At 48.2% G+C, this 20,241-nt stretch overlaps 1 protein-coding gene across 3 annotated transcripts; it reads left to right on the forward strand.

The window, feature by feature from the left end:
• Positions 1-714: 714 nt before the first annotated feature.
• Positions 715-11,868, forward strand: IFT27 (intraflagellar transport 27). 3 transcript variants are annotated; one of them, XM_065419790.1, is made up of 8 exons: positions 715-809; positions 2,623-2,757; positions 7,343-7,422; positions 8,743-8,802; positions 10,143-10,202; positions 10,846-10,963; positions 11,291-11,400; positions 11,571-11,868. In XM_065419790.1, exons 2-8 carry the CDS (start codon positions 2,724-2,726, stop codon positions 11,667-11,669), a joined length of 561 nt encoding a protein of 186 aa, XP_065275862.1. In that variant the 5' UTR covers positions 715-809; positions 2,623-2,723; the 3' UTR covers positions 11,670-11,868. The 3 variants fall into 3 exon arrangements, with proteins under 3 accessions (XP_065275862.1, XP_065275853.1, XP_065275870.1); XM_065419781.1 differs by lacking the exon at positions 715-809 and adding an exon at positions 1,260-1,341; XM_065419798.1 differs by lacking the exons at positions 715-809; positions 8,743-8,802 and adding an exon at positions 1,260-1,341.
• Positions 11,869-20,241: the final 8,373 nt, after the last annotated feature.

Genomic DNA, 20,241 nt, shown 5'->3' on the forward strand with positions numbered 1-20,241 from the left:
AGCTTCCTTCCAGTCTTCTGGAACTTCCCGGGGTTTCCAAACTTATTGAAAATCAGTATTAACAGTCGAGCGACCTCCTCAGCCAGCTTTTAAAACTCTTGGATGCAAGTTATGCAGACCTGCTAATTTTAAAATACGTAACTTTCATAGCTGGTGTTTACTAGCCTCACGAAATACCAGTGGAATGGAAAGAGACTTATCGTATGGCTACATGATCATCATCTGGTTTTTAAATTTTTACCATCACAAAGCCAGCGAGGGGCAACAACACACAGGTGGGAGGAGATGGAGACCGGTGAGCGACGGAGTGGAAGCCAGGGCAGCTGACAACAGAGGCAGAGTGGCTAGGGAGGCAGTGGAAGCGATGGGAGGGCATGAACTGGAGGATGCAGGGGTGGGCGGGAAGCCAGCCATGGTGAGCGATTTAATCACACCCTTCTCCTCTTTCTCACTTGGCGTTACCTACAGCGTGAGGCACTCCCTGCCCCAGCACTGACTTGTGGCTGGCTGTCACTGCTCGCACAGGCATGCCTGCCCCCCACGGGGGCTGCACGCCCACACGAGGCCGAGGGCCGGCTGAAGAACCCAGGGAAAGCACGCGCTGCCCCAGGCGCGGAGAACGAAAGCCGGAGGGAGCCGAGTTAGAGGGAAGATGATAGTGCGCATGCGCGATTAACTCAGTTAACCCGGCGTTGAGTGAACGAGAAGCGTGGAAGAGCCCATTATGTACCGAAGGGCGTAGGCAGTTAAAATAGTTTTTTTCCCGCTCTTTCCCTCAGAACGCTGCCAGGAAGTTGTGCCTCATTTTGGTAAGTACTGCTAGTCCGTATCTTTCTGGGCGTCGCGCTTTTCCCTAACCCTCCCTATAGAATAATTCCGCCTAGATAGTACGGGCCGCCGTGGTCTGTCCAATCAAAAAGAGGTTCCAGTAAATGTCATTAGTTGCTGGGTAGAAACAACCTGAGCGCACGCGCACACACCCAGAACTGCAGCGTTAATGACTTCATCGCCTGCCTCAGGCCGCTTGTCCCTCGCAATGGGCGGGGCATTTCTTTCGATTGACAGACTCATACCCAATGACAAGTATATTCCTGAACCAATGGCCTCAGAGTATCGAGGACGCCGACGCCGAGTTCCCAAAAGATGGAGCCCAATGGAAGGGAGTCAATAGCAGCCCGAGAGGCCGGTGGATGGACAGCACCACCAGCCAATCGCGTGTCAAAGAAGGGGGCCGTCCCCAAGGAGGGCGGTGGCTGAGCGAGGATGGAGCGTTGCTAGGGAAGCGCCGGTGGTGGGGACAGGGCTGCGGAGCCTGCGATGCTGCCCGAGTTCGAATAGCCGGTGGGGCCGCGCTCCCCCCCGCACCCCACTCCCCTCGGAGGCCGCCCCCCTCCACCTCTGCGCCCCTTCCCCGTCACCCTCCGCACCCCGCAGGGACCTGCCTCTCCCTCTGCACCCCACTCGCCTCGGAGCCCGCCCCCATCCACCTCTGCACCCCCTTCCCTTCAGAGCCCACGCTCCCCCCCGCACCCCACTCCCCTCGCAGCCCGCCCCCTCCACCTCTGCACCCCCTGCCCGCCCCCCCCCGCACCCCACTCCCCTCGGAGCCCGCCCCCTCCATCTCTACACCCCCTCCCCTTCAGAGCCCGTCCTCCCCCCCGCACCCCACTCTCCTCGGAGCCCGCCCCCTCCATCTCTACACCCCCTCCCCTTCAGAGCCCGTCCTCCCCCCCGCACCCCACTCTCCTCGGAGCCCGCCCCCTCCATCTCTACACCCCCTCCCCTTCAGAGCCCGTCCTCCCCCCCGCACCCCACTCCCCTCGCAGCCCGCCCCCCTCCACCTCTGCACCCCCTTCCCTTCAGAGCCCACGCTCCACCCCACTCCCCTCGGAGCCTGCCCCCCTCCACCTCTGCACCCCCTCCCCTTCAGAGCCCGTCCTCCTCCCCGCACCCCACTCCCCTCGGAGCCCACCGCCCCAACCCCCTCCCCTTCAGAGCATACCCTCCCCCCCACACCCCACTCTCCTCAGAGCCCGCCCCATCCACCTCTGCACCCCCTGCCCGCCCCCCCCCGCACCCCACTCCCCTCGGAGCCCGCCCCCCCTCAACACCCTCCCCTTCAGAGCCCATCCTCCCCCCTGCACCCCACTCCCCTCGGAGCCCGCCCCCATCCACCTCTGCACCCCCTTCCCTTCAGAGCCTGCGCTCCCCCCGCACCCCACTCCCCTCAGAGCCTGCCCCCCTCCACCTCTGCACCCTCTCCCCTTCAGAGCCCGTCTTCCCCCCGCACCCTCTCTGCACCCCACTCCCCTCGGAGCCCAACCCCCCAACACCCTCCCCTTCAGAGCCCACCCTCCCCCTCTGCACCCCACTCCCCTTGGAACCTGCCCCCCTCAACACCCTCCCCTTCAGAGCCCACCCTCTCCACCCCCCTCTGCACCCCACTCCCCTTGGAACCTGCCCCCTCGAGACCTGCCCTCCCCCTCTGCACCCCCCCCATGCCCATTAGGACCCGCTGCCCCCCCAGCTGGGGCTTTCAAGTCCCACCTCACACAGGTCCCACCTGCTGACTCGCCCCTGCTCAGCCCTTTGGTGATTGTTTAAGACTCTTTTCCCCCACAGGCTCCAGCACCCTGGGGTCTCTCCCTTGAGACAGGGCTTCAGTCATCATCGCCGTGACCCCCCGGGAACAGTCCCCGGTTCCCCTTGTGGCAGCACAGAGCATGGTGAAACTAGCTGCAAAGTGCATCCTGACAGGTGAGCTTGTCATCTTGAGTCTAGTGCTTAATTTGTGCCAGGACTGAGCCCCGGCACCTCAGGGTTTGCTACATCAGCTATAAATGTAAAATAATTGCTTGAGCCACAGCACCTCTTTCATTACAAATTAAGCCTGGCTAGAGTCCATGGGGTTGGCCGTTCCTCCTGACCCAAAATAATGGGTCAGCTGAGGGGTCGAGTAATGGCCAAAATGGTCCAATGTTTTAAAACACTGATTTATGAGAACGGTAATGAAAGACAGCAAGACTCTGTGATCTCCAGGAGCCCTACATACTTAGACCTACTCGCAAAAATGAAGTTACTCAGCTGAGTTATTTTAACTCCGAACAATGCAAGGGAAAAATTGCCCCAGCACTCAAATGAAAAAGATAGACCACCACCTCCTGCTGCAGTAGTTGACAGTGGCCAAATGCTATGTGGTCAGCTGACCAGTGAATTGATGTTATTTGACCAGGCAATTGACTGTCTTGCCAAGCCTACAATGATCTCTCGCCATATTGTTAGTGTTAGCTGTTATTTATATTATGGTAGCAGCCCAAGTGCCCATTAGGTGAGATCAGGGCTGCATTGCACTAGGTGCCGTGCATGCAAATAGAGACAGTCCCTGGCCCAAACAACTTGCTGTCTAAATAGATACAGTGGAATGGGGCACAGATAGGGGAAGTGATTTGCCCAAGGTCACTAGTAGAGCAGTGAACAGATCCCAGGTTTCCTGACTCCCTGTCCAGTGCCCTGTCCACTAGATCAGAGTGCCTCAACAACACTGCTTCATTTTGTACAGCAGCCTTCATACCAGTTGTACTTCAGTTACAACTGTATTTAACTACAGTCTATAAAAAGCAGCGGGTAACGAACTGAGAGGTACAGATGAAGAAGAGGATGTTTTCAGATGAAATATGATGGAGAGCCAGTGGGAAAAAAAGATGCAGGATCAAAGAGAAAGCTCTCTTCACAACAATGGAAAGATGATGTGACAGGAAGGGCAAGAGAAGCGGAGCAGGGAGCCAAGACCAGCTTCATGAAATAAGTAGGAGCATTCCCATTAGTGATGAAAATAAAAATTATGTCAGGAATAAGGATGATTCCATGATTTCATACAAGAAAAAAAGTATGGTGTTAGTCAAGTTGAAAGTAAAAGAAAGGCAGATGTGTCCGAGGAGGCTGCTCTTGCTCAAGAGAAGCACAAGTTAACCTGAAAGAGGCTGAGGTAAAGCTGCAAGTTGGTTTGGCCATGACAGACTGTGGAAGGTTAAGACATATGTACAGTTGAATGCTATCAAACATAATAGAAGCAAGACATCAAATGTAGAGATAAGATGACTGAAAGGCATAGGTGTAGTTTCACTTCTATTTGGGGGGGGGGGAGGCAGCTCTAGCCAAACCAACAGGGTCATGCATGGGGTGCAAATTCCATGCCTGCTGAGGCTTGCAGTTTGGGGAGGGGGGAGGTAACACCCCCCATGTTTCCCCAATTTATGTCCATGATGAAAGGGGCTAGGTAAAATGAAAGATTCTCACTTCCCTGCTGGCTTCAGGAACCTTCGAAGGGGAAGGGTCTTAACACAGAAGAGGAGCCACAATGAATTAAAGGGGGAGAAATAACACAATTAGGTAGGAGCATAAACATCAGAGGAGGGAACAAAAAACTCACATGTACCTACTCATGTGGAGGAGAGAGTGGCTTACATTGCTGAGAGTTGCACAGAGGTCAAGGAGAATGAAAAGAGAAAAAGAGTGTTCATTAGCAGAAAGAAGGAGATTGTTAACTATACGATGCACAATGATTCCTTTATTATTTCCAGGGAAGATTTACAGTCAAGAATATTGTTGTGAGCTAATTGCTGAGAAAAAGGGAAGGTTAAGGATAGGGCAGTAGTTAGACGGTGAAGGGAGTGTATTTAAATAGGGTGGTAAACAGCATTTGATTTTTTTTTTTTTAGAGAAATGGGGAAGGTACTGGAGGGCAATGGAATTAGTAACATTAGGAATAGCACAGGGAGCAATGGTGGAAAGATGGGACCAAACTAAAGGAAAAAGGCAGGCAATATTAAATTACTGTAATAAAAAAGTATAATGGTGGATTGGAGTGAGGGGAAAGAATGGAGCAAGGGAAGAGAAGAATGTCACTAATGGGGCATGCAGTGTTGTTGTTGGTCTCAGGATATTAGTGAGACAAGATGGGTGAGGTAATATCTTATTGGCCCAGCTTCTGTTCCTTTTGTACCCTCACAAAACAATTTATTTTCCCAACACTGCTGCTAAACGATCCAATAATCCTGTTTCAATACATGAAATAGAATTAGTACTCAAAGGGCAGAGCAACAAATCAATGTACATAGTTTACTTTTCCAGTTGCATTAAATTCAGGCTTAATTTTTCTTAAGAACTGTGTCCGCTGAGCCCAGGGTGAGAGAGACAAGCTTTGGCGCATATACAGAGCTCTTCTTCAGGTCCTGAAGAAGACTTCTGTGTAAGTTGGAAAACTTGTCTCTCACCATCAGAAGCTGGTACAATAAAAGCTATTCTCTCACCTACCTTGTCTCACTAATGGGGCAATCAGTCTGAAATAAGATACCAAATTAGATAAGAATTTGCACTGAGAGGTGGAAACAAAAGAACTTTCTGCAGTTTGGGACAGGGTGTGAAGAAGCATCGTGTCATGAAACATGGTCTATTATGGTCTATTAAACTATGCATTAGCCTCCCCAGGGAAACAATAGACTGGTCAAAGCACAAGAGAACATACTGTAGGGAACAATCCTGAATTGGTCAAGGTTGAACTAGATCAGCGGTTCTCAAACTTTATTGGTTCATGTACTGCCTTCTTAAGAAGCTGTTGTGAAGTGAACTCCATGACCTTACAGGGCATTTCCATCTTAATTTGTGGACCCAATTCAGCCCTAGTATAAGCAGGTACCGCTATCTATATAATAGGATTTCAAGATTGTGACTCTGATTCAGCAGACATTCTAGACTTCAGTGTGAAGCAAAGGAAACCGCTACAAGCATGGTTGAGAGCTCTTGTTCAGAATATCACCAGGTTCAGTCAGCACTGGTCCCTGTGAGAACCAGGTGGAAAGTTGGAGTCCAAAGGTTCTGTGGCAGTCCGAATGTGACAGCTAATCAGAGAAGGTGGGAATAACAGCTACTTGGGGTAACAAAGAGGTGGAGCAGGTGTGAGCACAAACTTTGGGAACATGTACAAATAGCACCCTTGCTCGTTGCAACACAGCTCATGAAACGAGCTCCATTTTCAGCTTTTTTTTTTTTTTTTACACACATGACTATGAAGTATACCCATGCAATAGCATAGGCTTTCAGCTACTAGTATTAAATATATTTACTGCAGGGCTAAATTTGGCCTATGATTCTGTGAGCAAGTGTCACTACCCAGAATACTCTCCTGCTCCAGATATATGTGTAGCTTTCCCACTCTGTCTCAAAACACAGTGTGTACACACTATGGTAAGGTCAAAACTTACCCCCTTCCTGGATTCAGCTTTATTAACAAAGTAACTCAACACAAAATATTAATTCCAGGCTTGGTTGCTTCCTAGAATCCCTCCTTATGAACTGTTCAGCCTAGACCTCTAGACCCTTTGCACTGGGTAGGCCAGCACAAAGGAGGAGGAAAGTAGGAGTATATCCTGTGGGAACATCAGGACAGCTCTATGCCAGCTTCACAGGAGGTCCTGTTGTAGAGCGTGTTCCAGGGAGTAGCCTGTGCATTCTTAAGATCCAGCAATTCGGTGCCACTGCTATGGCCCATAGGGACTATTACAGCAGGAGTCTAAATTAGGGCAGCCCTGGGGGGTAACCTACACTCGGGGGCCAAACCAGCACCTGGCAACCCCAAAATAGGGGCAGCACAAGCCATCTCCCTATTGTCCCTGCACCCAGCTTTTATGGGTATGAATCAGGAGGCCTTTTCGCTCTAGAGAGTGACACTCACTTCCCTTATGTCCAGGATGGAGCTAACAAACCATCTGCAGCAGGAGTTGCTTAGCATCTCCCAGGGCAACCCCTGCTAAGTGGGGGAGGGTTCATAGGAGAACACTGCCACCCTCTTGCAATTCTCCAGTAGCATGAATGACCTGATCGTCCCACAAACATATTTGGATTTTGGAAGATATGTAATCTTGAGAGAGGAAGGTCTCCTATCACAGCCCCTTCTCCCATCCTAGTCCACAGTTTTTTGTCTTCACATTAAGGTATGCCTGAGTAGGTTTGGGAATCTTTAATTGTCCATGCTAGAAAGGATACAGGACTGACCTGTGAATTTCAGAACAAATGGCAAGTCTGCCCTGATGTTTAGGGACCTCTCAGCCATGGATATTGTAGACACCTAAAGCCAGCTCTGCACATGCAATAGCCACACTCATTTCACCACTTAGACAATTGTCCTATTGATTTTTCTGGCTGTCTTGCCTGTAGTGACTGGTATGAGTAAAATTGCAAATGCAGGTAACCAAAAGTTGTTTGGGGGATTTGGTGGGAACAGGATTGAAGGGAGGGGAAATGAGATTGTCCATCCACAACTAAACAAAGTGCTTTGGCCATGCAGGTGACTCAGCAGTAGGGAAGAGTGCCCTGGCCCAGATGTTCTGCAATGATGGAGCTCATTTCCAGAAAAACTACACACTGGTAAGTTTTGTGGGATGATACATCCAGGACAGGGATTGAGGGAGGACACCAGGCTCAGTCTGCCATCGAGTGACTTCTCTAAAACTCCATGAGTGAGGAATAGGAAACGCCAAGCAGGATGAATTATTGAGGGCTGGTTTTAGCTATTGACAGACCTTTACACGGATGCGTTAAAGGGGGTGTCTAGTAGGGTTTTCTTTCAAAATACTTATAGACACCAGGTTGTAAAGAGAAGCTGACTAGCATCATAGTAGATTTCCATATACCTAGGGAGTTGGCTTCAAAGTTTAACACAGAGTAAACTAATTGCGATAGTTTCCTTCTGTATCAGAATTTTCACAAGCTAGTGGGGTCTTAGACAATTTCCCATTTTCAGGGAGCTCCAAGGGAAAATGGCTTGCTGCAGGAGGAAGCTTCTTACTCCAAGTAGAATATCTGAGTGTGAAATGTATGCTCTTCACTATACAAACATGAAAATATGCTCCATGGCCCCAAGCTCTTGAAATCTAAAGAAACCATTCCAAGAGGAAGAGGATGCAGTTTGCAGCCCTTCCATATAAAAAATATTAATGGTGATAGGTGTACAGAAGCAGGATGAAAAATAAGTCCTGTCACATGTGTTATACATTGAAATAAAGACCAAAAGGAAAACTGGAGAATAGAAATAGAAGAGACAAAAAGGAAAAGAGGCTGGGGGAGGGGGAGAGAAAGTGGAAGAGGCATAAAAAGAGGACCCCAGAATCCTATGTGCCAGCTGCAGCAAAGTACCTGTGAAGGATCACATGGTCAGTGCAGAGGATTCAGGGGGATGTTTTGGAGCAGCCAAGCAGAGAGGAACCAGTGAGTATTGATCCAGCTCTAGATCCGAAGTTGTCAACCAATATCCTGGTATGTGAGCAAATCTCCAGAGGCTAGTTCTTTTCCATCGCCTTTCCCCATGTGAGCAAGTCTCTAGGGGTTGACAGTATCTTTGACTGTAAGAAAGTTTAGAGAGACAAGATCCTGAAGAAGAGCTCTGTATAAGCTCAAAAGCTTGTTTGTCTCACCACCAGAAGTTGGTGCAATAGAAGATATTACCTCACCCACCCTGTCTGTCTAATATCCTGGGACCAACACAGCTACAAAAATACTGCATACAACATGTAAGAAAGTTTGTCGTTAGGACTTTAGGAAGTGTTATTGTGAAGTTGGTTCTCCACAGTCTCAGTTTGATGGTATTCTGGTGATCTAAGATGATTGCTGCACCCTAGAGCATAGTGTGTAAGTGGACAGGCCTCTACAATCCCTGCTGATCAATGTTTTCCTGGTTCTGCTTGACAGACGACGGGCGTGGAACTGTTGGTGAAGACTGTATCTGTTCCAGAGACAAGTGATAGTGTGGTGAGCCCTACTGTGTCACAAATAGGGACAGAAGGAGATCTTCAGAGCACACAGTCCATCTATTACGTGGATGTCTGATATGTCTCATTCCCTTGGATGGACTCACCCGAGGTTTACCTGAATATTAAGTTGGAAACCTGATACACTGCTCATGTGCTAAAATAATTCAAATAATAAATTAAAATAATTATGCACAATAGCTGATTTTTTCCAGTGATAACTTATTTTTAAAACATACATGTTTACATATTCAACTGCAACATGACTTTTTAAACTGAAGCTCTCAGCAATCCAGTTAGGGCCCTGCACTGCCATGTAGGATACCCAGGTATAATTCCAATTCCCTAGAACAGTGGAGACTGAACCCTTTCCAGAATGCTATGTGTTAATGCTCTGCACTACCATTAAGATATAGGTATACTCAGGTTAGCATCCCAGTCTCTTGTTCCACAGATCTAGTTGGTGCTTGGAGTGGAGACCAGGCCTGGTGCACTGCGGCGTAGACCTTTTCACTGTTTATGCAGGAAATCCAGCTACTGCTTTGCACTTGCCCTCTGGGCTAGGTGCACTGTGGAGGCTGTGAGCTTAGCCACTGAGGCATGAGGCTATGTTGCTGTGGTTGTACAAGAAGCAAGTGTGACAGCTTCTAGTATACACCTCCCAAACCTTTCCCCACATAGAATCATAGAAATGTAGGACTGGAAGGGACCTCAAGAGATCATCAAGTTAATTCCCTGTGCTGTGGCAGGACCACGTTAATCTAGACCATCCCTGACAAGCGTTGGTCCAACCTGTTCCTAAAAACCTCCAATGATGAGGATTCCACAGCCTCCCTTGGAAGCTTGTTCTACTTCTAACTACAAGGGTAGTTAAGCCAGTTTTTCCTAATATCTAACCTAAATCTCCCTTGCTGCAGATTAAGCCCATTGCTTCTTGTCCTACCTTCAGTGGACACGGAGAACAATTGATCACCGTCTTCTTTATAACAATCCTTAACATATTTGAAGACTGTTATCAGGTCCCCCCCCCCTCAGTCTTCTTTTCTCAAGACTAAACATGCCCAGTTTCTTTAACCTTTCTTCATAGTCAGGTTTTCTAAACCTGTTATCATCTTTGTTGCTCTTCTCTGGGCACAATACTCCAGCTGAGGCCTCACTGTACCGAGGGACAGCTACCTCCTATGTCTTACAAACAGCATCCCTGTTAATACACCCCAGAGTGATATTAGCCTTTTTTTTTCAACTGCATCACACTGCTGACTCATATTCTGTTTGTGATCCACTATAATCCCCAGATCCTTTTCATGGTCTTCCATGCTAAAACCTTCTTTCTGCTTTCAGGAACTCTTCCTTTTTGACTCAGCGGGGAAAGAACTATTTTCTGAGATGATGGAGAAACTGGTAAGTATCATGTAATAGTCTTCTTGTTCCTAAAGAGGTGCTTTTGCTGTGAAAAGGATCTGAGCTACCCAGTCTGACAGATGTAGCAAGCCTTGGCCTGAGTGGGAGAAACTCCTCTCGGTTACCTATGACCCCTATTCCTTTACTTTCTGAAACTTGGAACAATACTGTAGGGAATCTGTTCCAAAGGAAGGGAGGTGGGATCCCAGAGGAAGCTCCTTTCGCTCTTAAAAAGAAATGGGAATACTAAACTGCGATAACTGTGTGGATGTTTTTGTTTTTTTATGGGCGTTTTTAGAGGAACTTCCATTTTGCCAATTCTAGTATATCAGATTTTTGCCTTCAGCCTGATCTTTCTGTTCCACTGAGACTCTGCCTTCTAATGGGACATAGAACTGCCCTTGACTTTTCACACTCCAGCAAGTGTGTCCCTGTCCCCCCTACATTAGAGACCTTTCCATTGTATCATCTAATTTTGATGCATAGGGTCAGCTAATTGAGCGTGAGGTCTCATTATATCAGACTCCTTTTATTCCTGTCCTGGAATGTATTTCCTGTACAGACACTTCTTCTCTGGGGATGTATTGACCATTGGCCTCATCAGTTTCACTAGAGCTGACAATATCTCCCTCTTGATGTACAGTGGGAGCAGCCCAATGCCCTGTGTATTGTGTATGATGTCACCAATGAACAGTCTTTCAACAACTGTGCCAAGTGGCTGGAGAAGCTGAGGGCACGGACACTTGGAATGCACCTTCCAGGTAGGAGATGGTGAGATTCTTTGCACCCATTCTCATGTTTTATGGCAGCGTCTCTTCCCATTGACATGTGGCATAAAGCATTATCTTAAATCCAAGCCAGGCATGGCTTCCTCCAACTCACCCAGTCTGTTAGTAAGACAGACCAGGGAAGTGCATATTCCAGGTGAGTTCCTTGCTGTCCTCTCTAGCACCTTCTTTAAGCAGCCATAGTCTAGCAATTCAATTTTTTTCCTCCCGTTTTCTAACTCACCCACCAGGTTTTCTGGTATTTATTGCTAACAATTCAGCATTTCTTTTTTCTTTTCCTTTGTTTCACATTTTTTGTAGGTGTTTTAGTGGGAAATAAAACAGACCTGATTGGTCGACGAGTTGTGGAGCAGAAACAGGCACAGGAGTGGGCTGAGATCCATGGCCTACAATATTGTGAGACATCAGTGGTGAGTGTCTTCTCTCTTCTCCATCTGTGGAAGTGGGCGAATTCTCTTTTGGGGGCTCTGTTACAATCCTTTATCATTTAATCGTGGGGGGGTTTATTGAGCAGTTAAGAGTAGAAATAGTTCAATGCTTCCTCCATCCGTTTTTCACATCCTCTCTTCTCTCTTTACAGAAGGAGATGGAGAACATCGAAGCCCCATTCCACATACTGGCAAACTCATTCCACCGACTGTACAGAGAGAAGGTGGAAACCTTTCACTCACTAGTGTGAGGGCCTTGGGTATAGCAACTTGCTTAGCCTCTGTGGGGTTTCTTTTAGTCCGGAAACACCCTGATGCCTAGAATCCCGCAGACTGGAAGATGGAGAGAAAGTGAGAGATGAGATTTTTTTTTCCCCCTTGTGACTGTTTCCTGACCATTCAGAGTAAACCAGAAATAAATATGGGGAAAGGCAGCCTTTCTGGGGTTGAGACCTGGTGTTTCTTTCATGTCTCCGGACTTGGTTTTCTTCTCCGTAAAAATCTGTTGGATAGTTGGGGGGCTACAGAATGGAAATTGCCAGCCTTCTGCTTTGAGATTGCCCCATCCTTTGTCAGAATGGCTTTCCTGCTAGAAACAAGGGTCAGATGATTTGGTGGGGTTTTTGAGATGGGGAAGGAGTAGGGAGGCTAATGGGACATTTCTCACATTGGACAGCCCAGCACTGACATATATCTGAAGGGAGTAGGACTGCGGAAGTCCTTACACGTGGAAAGCATATTCACTAGCAGGGCTGGAATAGACTTTAGGCCCAGAGCCTGTTGAGATGTGCCCAGCAATTATGGCATCTGCAGGGATTCTTCTTGACTCAGGAATGGTTCTTAGATGTGCCTACAGATTGGGGCTTGGCTTACGTGATGTTCCCAGGTTCATCAGCTTGGAGCCCACTGCACTGCTGACGTAGTTTGTGACCCTAATCTATGTTTCTGACTTCTCAGAGTCCAGTTCTTACTCTGACTTGGCTCATTTTCTCTCCCTGTTAGAAGCTGTCTGGCTGCCAGGAGCTTTTCCCCTGTACCTCTCATAACTTGGTAATGCAGTGCCCTCTGCTGGTCCCAGGTCACAAACGTGCCCAAGAAGATGCCACTGTATTGTAGTGAGCAAGAATTGTGCTCCTATCTTCCTTCCCCACCTCCCAGATCAGAGCCTTGGATAGGGCGAATTGGGGCAACCACTCCAGGCCTCGCACTTTGGGGGACCCTGCAGGCCAGTGCGATTGGCCGGCATGGTCGGTCCCGGAAGAGACGAATCCATCACTTCTGCCCTGGACCCCGTACCCCCCTAAGGACGGCCCTTTATCCTGAGGAGGGGTCCTCAGGATTTCAAATAGATAATTTCTCCTGCTCTCTCTCCCCATGTTCTCCCCCCACCCCCCAGCTTGCCTTTGTTTTGTGTATTTGGGATGTGGGGGCTGTTGCAGAGTAAATTCAGTAGTGGCAACTCCTCGCTAGGTCCAGTTTTCCAGTCTCTTGGTCAAATGAGAACCTCATTTCGTTGTTCAGTTTTCACCATCCATTCTCACATTTCCTAGCTGATCACTTGGTTCTGGTATCACTAGTGCATACAGGACACAGAAGGAGAAAGAGGCCACCTGGCTCTAAACTATTGAGTCAGCAGAGGGACTTGTTGAGGTTTGGTATGGGGAGGGGCAACATCTCTAGGTAGAATTCTTGTCTCTAATATAATACTGATGTAGCATGTGTGAGAACCCTTTCAGATCTCCAGTGCAAGGAGATGCACTGCAGTTAGGCAAAACATCTGTGCAGTTCAAGATAGGATGTAGCTCTTTTATTCCAGAAGAGGGACAATTGCAGAGATTCTCTTCTGCTTCCAAGGTCACAACATCTTCCCTTGGCTAAGGGGTGCTGATTTTTCTGGGGTATGCACTGAGTCATTTCTCTGAGACAAGCTTTCCAGGAATCTCTGCTCTTAGTAGGTTGGATGTAATGCATCTAAGTAGGAGATGTGGAGGCAGGAGCCAGCCACCTCCAGCTGCTGTGAATAAGATATAATTATTTTTAATACTGTGTTGAGTTAGTCAAAGAACTTTAGAACTAAAGGCTCACTTTGATTTGATGGCTTCTACTACAGTTTTACTAGTAATGTGCTTCTGTTACATGATGGATCTTTTCATATTTGAAATATTTTTCCAAGTGTGTCTTTGTCACCTGTGGCATGATCTATGGAGGATTAATACCTTGGGGATGGAAGATAAGGGGAAACCCATGTGATTTTTATCTGGGAACGCCTTTCTATCTGCCCCAGGAAAAGCCTGCCATAGCTCTTAATGACTGAAGAAGAGCTCTGTGTAAGCTCAAAAGTTTGTCTCTCTCACCAACACAAGTTGGTCCAATAAAAGATATTACCTCACATACCTTGTCTCGCTAATATCCTGGGACCAACACAGCTACAACGATGCTGCAAATAGCTCTTAATAAACAGTCTGTAAAATGGAGCTGGGTGAATGTTTTTCACTGAATGAAAGCAAAAGCTGGAGAATCTAATTAGAAGAATGCTTACAGTGCTGATTGGTGATTTATAAGCTAGCTGCTTCCTAGGGGTTAGTGAAGAAAAATGCATCCCATTCAGGGAAAGATGTATTGCCTGAGAGTGAAAATGTGTAGTCTAACTAGCTAGCTGTAGGGATTCATCTGCTGCCCCTTTTCCTCTTCCCACAGGCCATGTCTAGAGTAAGAAAACAGGTTGTGTTTAAAACATGGTGGCTAACCTGTTTCAACACACATTTTGAGCACTAATGTAGACATGATTTAATGTCTTTTAAAACGTTAGCTGGTCATGGTCCTCCAAACGGAGGAACTTCGGTTTGACTATATTCAGCTAATGTGTTTCAGAGGCATTCTATCCTGTCTGCTCTAGTATTTTAAAACATGTCAGCTTGTTTTCCTAGTGTAAACGTGGCCCAGCTGGGGAGGTTGGTAGTGGCGTGGAGAAGGGGTGCCTGAGAGCTAGGTGGCTTGTGGGTTTGTTGTGGCAAGGAGGCTGTGGATGCTCAGTATGTCTGTGCATGAGGGAGCTTGGGGTAGCTAGGTGGGCTGAGGGGGAGCCTGGAGCAGCTGGGTGCATGGGATGTGTGAGGGAAGAGTCTGGGGCCCATGTTGGGTTCCCCGTGTCTTCTGTGATCACAGTCAAACCTACATTCCTCCCTTTGAAGGGTTGACCTGCCATCACCTCTTCCCCATGGGTTGTGTTCTCTGCTCCTGTCGCAGTTCCGTGGCTTGCATTCAGAGGGGAGAGCAGTGAGCAGGGCGGCAGAGAGGCTGCCTGCTGAGCAAGAAACCTTGCTGTCTCCCTGCAACTCTACTGCTTCCTCCAACTGTGCAGGACTCTCAATTTCCAGGGTGGATTTTTAAAACCCAGGACAGTCCCAGCCATACCAGGACAGCTAGAAATTCTTCAGGGTAAAAATCAAATAGTCCTGAACATACCAAGTTCCTTTCAACAGTACATAATCCTTCAGTCTCCTTTTTCCTATTTGCTTCATGGCTGAGCAAGCACTTCTTTTTCTTCTCCAAGCTCCCCTCTCAGCTTTCCAGTGGCTCATTTTCATAACCCTGTTTCACTGAGCCCCTCGTTAGCTCTTTCGCTGCTCACCTTAGTATGAAATATCACAGGTTGTTTATGTTATCTGTCTTTGTCATTGCCCCACTAACTGTCCCAGAAAACCAAGTGGCATTTCTTCTCAGCAAGGTTAATGAAAGAAAAACAAATCTGGAGTTTTTAGACCAAACCATTTTGGAGAGATGAGCCGAAAATAGTTGCACACATTTTCAAAAGGGAGCTTCCAGTCTAATTTAAAAATGTTAAAACTCCTGATTTTCACCACACTTCCCAGAAACATTCTACTCTGGAATAAGCTGCAGCAGGTAAAATGTCAGGAAGATCAGCTTCTCTTGCAGAAGCTAGTGGGAATTTAAAAACGGAGCTTACAATGAGAAGTTTGCCTTCAGGCTCAACAATGGAACAGTCCCTGCTGCTCTGTGATAAATGGTTGAACACCCTGAGACAGGGAGGTCAGAGCAGATTCTTCAAGACATTAATTAAGCTGAGGGTCTCAAACATTCAGAAAGGACATCTTGTAGATAAATGATGATAGATTAATATACTATTTGGCCCAAATTCATCCTAGTATAACTTCACTGACAGCAAGGGATGGGTTTGGTCTGTTATGTCCATTGACTCCTTTGGCTAAGGTTCCTTTGTACAATTCATATCTTGGGCAGGATTGACCCTGTAGACAAGAATGGCAGAAGGCACAATGTTGTTGAGGTTGAAAGGAATAGGGAAAGGGAGAGGGTACTGTGTCTGGGGAGTACAAAAGGGGTTAAGCTGTAAAATAGCAATTAAAGTGGGTGCTGGGCAGGCCCCAGCAAGAAACATATAATCCATCCCAATTAGGAACTGCCTCTCAAGAGAAACCCCGAGCCTGATGCAGGTGCTGACAACAGGGGAAAACACTTCATCTCTAGTCTCCGTGCAGTTTCGACTTTGTCTTTTGCTCAAGGCTGAGGGCTCTGCTTTCGGCACCACACCTAAAACATTCAGGTGGGAACTGCTTCCAGTTGCCATCCTGCCTTCCTGTCCCTCTGTGCTTGGACCTCCACTGTGATGAGTCCCCTGCTGGCAGCAGAGAGACATTTCTATTCTTCCCACTGTCAGTCCTGGGGACTCGGCTCCCCCTGCATTGTCAGTCGCCTCTCCCACAACCTGAGCGGATATCTGATTCCTTGCCCGTCTCTCTTAATGGACAGCTGTCAACTATGCCTGTTCTTATCAAGTAGTTTTTCCATCTGGTGGACTGCGCTCCAGGCTCACCAGGCACAGGGTCCTGGGGCTGTGCAGTTTTGTATTTAGGGAGTGCCCGAACTTTCAGAACTGAGGCGGAGGGCTGAGGAGGAGCTGTTAGAGGGCTGTGTTCACAGGCCCATCCTCCCCTTTACCCTGAGGGCCCATCTTCCCTCCAAAATCAGAATGTTGTTTCCTCCTACTGTTGTCATCTTGCCTTGAGAATCCTGTCCTCTTGGCCACTGGCTCATGGTTCTTGACCCAGAACAACAAGGGGGGTGGGGGGAAGCTGCTCGGTCGCAGTTAAGGTTTCCCAGTCCTTTCCAAGAAATGCTCTTGAGTGGGTCATTGAGTCCCGATTCCCAGCCAGGCTGCCCTGAAAGCCCAAGGGTGTCGCTCCGTCCAAGGTGTATTCCCCTGGCAGGATGGCCCCTGGCTAAGCACTGGCAGCCTAGTCCTGGCTCTGCTGGGGTTGCTGCAATGTAACGTTCACAGACACTGGCTCTTCTCATTCTGACTTGGAGTTATTTTTTTTTCCCCCTTGGGGGAGTTTCTCTCATTCTTCTGTCACAGCCTCACATAACTCCTCCCCTGGAGCTGTTTGTCAGTGAAGCCTGGATTTTCTCTTTTCCCTGGTCTCTGAGATCAAATCCAAATCTGGCAATGTTTATAGGGGAAATGTGACAGACCTTGCATGTCAGGCTGGGGTCAGGGATGGGGTCAGTTTGATGAGGTTCCCTCCAGCCAGACATGCGTCAACTGGAGAAATGTGGAGCCTGTAATCACTCTGCATGAGTACTGGAAAAATACCCAATGCCTGTCCCAGCCAGCAAGGGGCACTGAAGGAGCAAGGGGTAGTGGGCAGAGGAGAATATGCAGAGGAGAGATCAACTTCTGTGTCTCAGACAACCAGGGGAATTGCAAGAGCAAAGGGGAAAGAGAATATGCAGGAAGGAGTGAATCTCTTTCCCACCTCACTGAGGGCACCGGGGGAATTGAGTGGAAGGAGATACATGGGGAAAGACCAATATTTGGCCCAGTTCATGGAGTTTACTGTGGAGAATAGAATGGAAGAAGGAATGACCAACCTCTGTCCTGGCAAGAGGGAGAGCTTCAGGAAACAGGACAGAGGGGACCAATGCTCCAGTTTCGGGTTTTGATGTTGGAGTCAGGCTCAACAAGGGTACGCTCCAGATTGGTATGTCTGGAACAGGGTCTGTGTGGAGATGTCATAGCTGCAAAGGATATGGTAGTGACAGGTTGGGCTCAAGATGGTCAGTGCCAGAGTCAGAGCAAGGAGTGGCCATGCAAGGGTCAGCGTGGAGGTGTTGGGACTGTGGTGGGGATGTGAGGCTGAGGTGATGCATGTAGTCTCAAGGGTGTGGGCCTGAGTCATATCAAGGACAATAATGTGGGTCTCAGATAACAAGAGTAGGGTCAACATGGGGAAGTTGGAGCTACTGGCAGTGGTACCGGGATCAGGGAGCAAAGCATAGAGGATAGGATGCTGGGGCCTGGGGACCTGGAGCTGGAAAATGTACAGTGGTAGGGGCTGAGAACACTGTGGTGAGAGTCAGCGTAGCTGTGCTGGAGAGGTGGATTGAAATCATTGTCACAGTATATAAAGCCCCTGAATAGAGCTGGGCCGAGATCTACAAATATTTTCCACAAATCTTTGTGTGAATTAAAACATCAGTTATCTCTGGCCACGTCTGCAGCCCTATTGTATTTTGCTTTCCCCAAGATTTCAGTGATCCAGTCGTGCAAACACTTGCAGAAAATAAATTGTAAATTCATGTGTGAATTATTTGCCCCAGCAACCTGAATATAGACGATACATTCACCCATTCAGAGAGCAGAAACAAAACCACATGACTCGTCACCAATCACAACTAACCCAGACATCCTGAATTTTGTGTTGCATACTCACAGCAAAGACTGTTCACGACCAAGTCATACAGCAAAAGAACTCAACAACAAATATTGACAAATTCAAGAAAATTGCAATCTCCACATGGACATTCTGTGAACAGAAAAAAAGGCTAAATTAAATGAGCAAATTACTTGCCATAAATAATTCACCCAGCTCTTCATGTGAGAGACCTATTTTATTGTGTGTGCTTCAGTTGTTTGGTCTTTTAAGTCTAAGCGAAGCATCACTGACTGCTCTTTTTGTAGTTCATCAGTTTCATGTGGACTTGGTGCAATGTTGCTAGGGCTTGTTTTTGTGGGGGTGGGGTTTCAACCTGAGCATTTTGTAGCTGGGAGTAATGGGGCTCAAGGGCCATTTGGAAGGCGTCAGGCTCAAAGCCAGCTGATGGGGATGTCAGAACATGGGGTCTGGAGGAGATAGCCTTGAGGTGTAGGGATGGTGGGTTTCACAGCTGATGTTCGCATGAAGATACTCAGGCTGGGGTCAGTGTGGCTATGCTGGGCTTGGGGAAAATGTATGGGCGGTAGGGACAGGAGGAGTGTGGGCTGAAACAAGTTTCAGAGTAGCAGTCGTGTTAGTCTGTATCCGCAAAAAGAACAGGAGTACTTGTGGCACCTTAGAGACTAACAAATTTATTAGAGCATAAGCTTTTGTGGGCTACAGCCCACTTCTTCGGATGCATATAGAGTGGAACATATATTAAGGAGATATATATACACACATACAGAGAGCATGAACAGGTGGGAGTTGTCTTACCAACTCTGAGAGGCCAATTAAGTAAGAGAAAAAAACTTTTGAAGTGATGATCAAGATAGCTCAGTACAGACAGTTTGATAAGAAGTGTGAGAATACTTACAAGGGGAGATAGATTCAATGTTTGTAATGGCTCAGCCATTCCCAGTCCTTATTCAATCCTGAGTTGATTGTATCTAGTTTGCATATCAATTCCAGCTCAGCAGTCTCTCGTTGGAGTCTGTTTTTGAAGTTTTTCTGTTGTAAGATAGCCACCTGTGGGGATCTTGGGGCTGGGTACCTGTGGAATTCAGGGGACGGTGGCCAGCATAATGGTTGGACTCAGATCTGTGTGGAGATGCTTGGGGTCGGAGGGAGAACTGTGTCTGGCAATGAGCATGGAGCTGAGTGCGGTAAAAAGCTGGGGATGAAAGAGTGGTGCTATGACTCACCGGAAAGCCCCTAAACTTGGAGGAATAAATAAATCCTTTCCATCCACTGTGGCCTGCCCGCCCACTGAAAGCCTCAGGATATTTCTCTTGGGCAAGAATTGAGTCACTGCTACTGCTGACGACCCTGTCACCTGAATCTGCCTAGTGGTGTGGTTTTTACTATTCACCGAGATAGGAGACGCTGCTAAGCAGAAGTGACAGGGGCTTGCAGAAGAGACGGGGCAGAGCACGTGGCTGAAGAGGAATCTGCTGGACATCAGGCAGTTATATATGCCTCTCGCTGCCTCCCAACATCTTCTATAGCATTGCCCATAACTCCCACCCACCTTTGTGCTCCTGAGGCTGTCCCTACATACCTTTGGTGTGCTGCCTGTGCCCTGCACCCCCATACTGCACCTCCTGCACCTACCTATCTCCTTGGAGCTGCCTGGGCCCTACCTAACACCCATCTTTCTGGAGTCTAAAGCCACAGCCTGGAAGAAGCACTTCACATCCTATCCCTTGGCATGCACGCCTGCCGCTGTCCACCTGGGGCCCCGTGCAGAGCTTAAGCATTGGTTGGCTCTATGGTCTGGCAGGAGCCTGCGCTGGTATCAGGACAGTGCCTGAGCTTGGTGTGTATCTGTCGGGGGGGGGGGTCCCAGGCAGGCACCCCTTTGCCCCCCCATCAGACTGCACTCGTTTATTATACCATCTGTTTTCTCAGTGCTGGAGATGATGCTGGGGATATGTGACTTGGGGCACTCAGGCGGAAACTGGCCTGCACAAGGCCGGCCATGTGTTTGCCTCCTAGCAATGCAGCGGTCAGCAGCAAATTCTTTGCCGCTGCCTCCTCTCAGTAGGGGAGAGAGAGAGCGTGGGCCTGGGTGTGTAGGAGACAGAGA

Source organism: Emys orbicularis, chromosome 1 (assembly GCF_028017835.1).
Source record: "Emys orbicularis isolate rEmyOrb1 chromosome 1, rEmyOrb1.hap1, whole genome shotgun sequence".
NCBI classification, from domain to species: Eukaryota; Metazoa; Chordata; order Testudines; family Emydidae; genus Emys; species Emys orbicularis.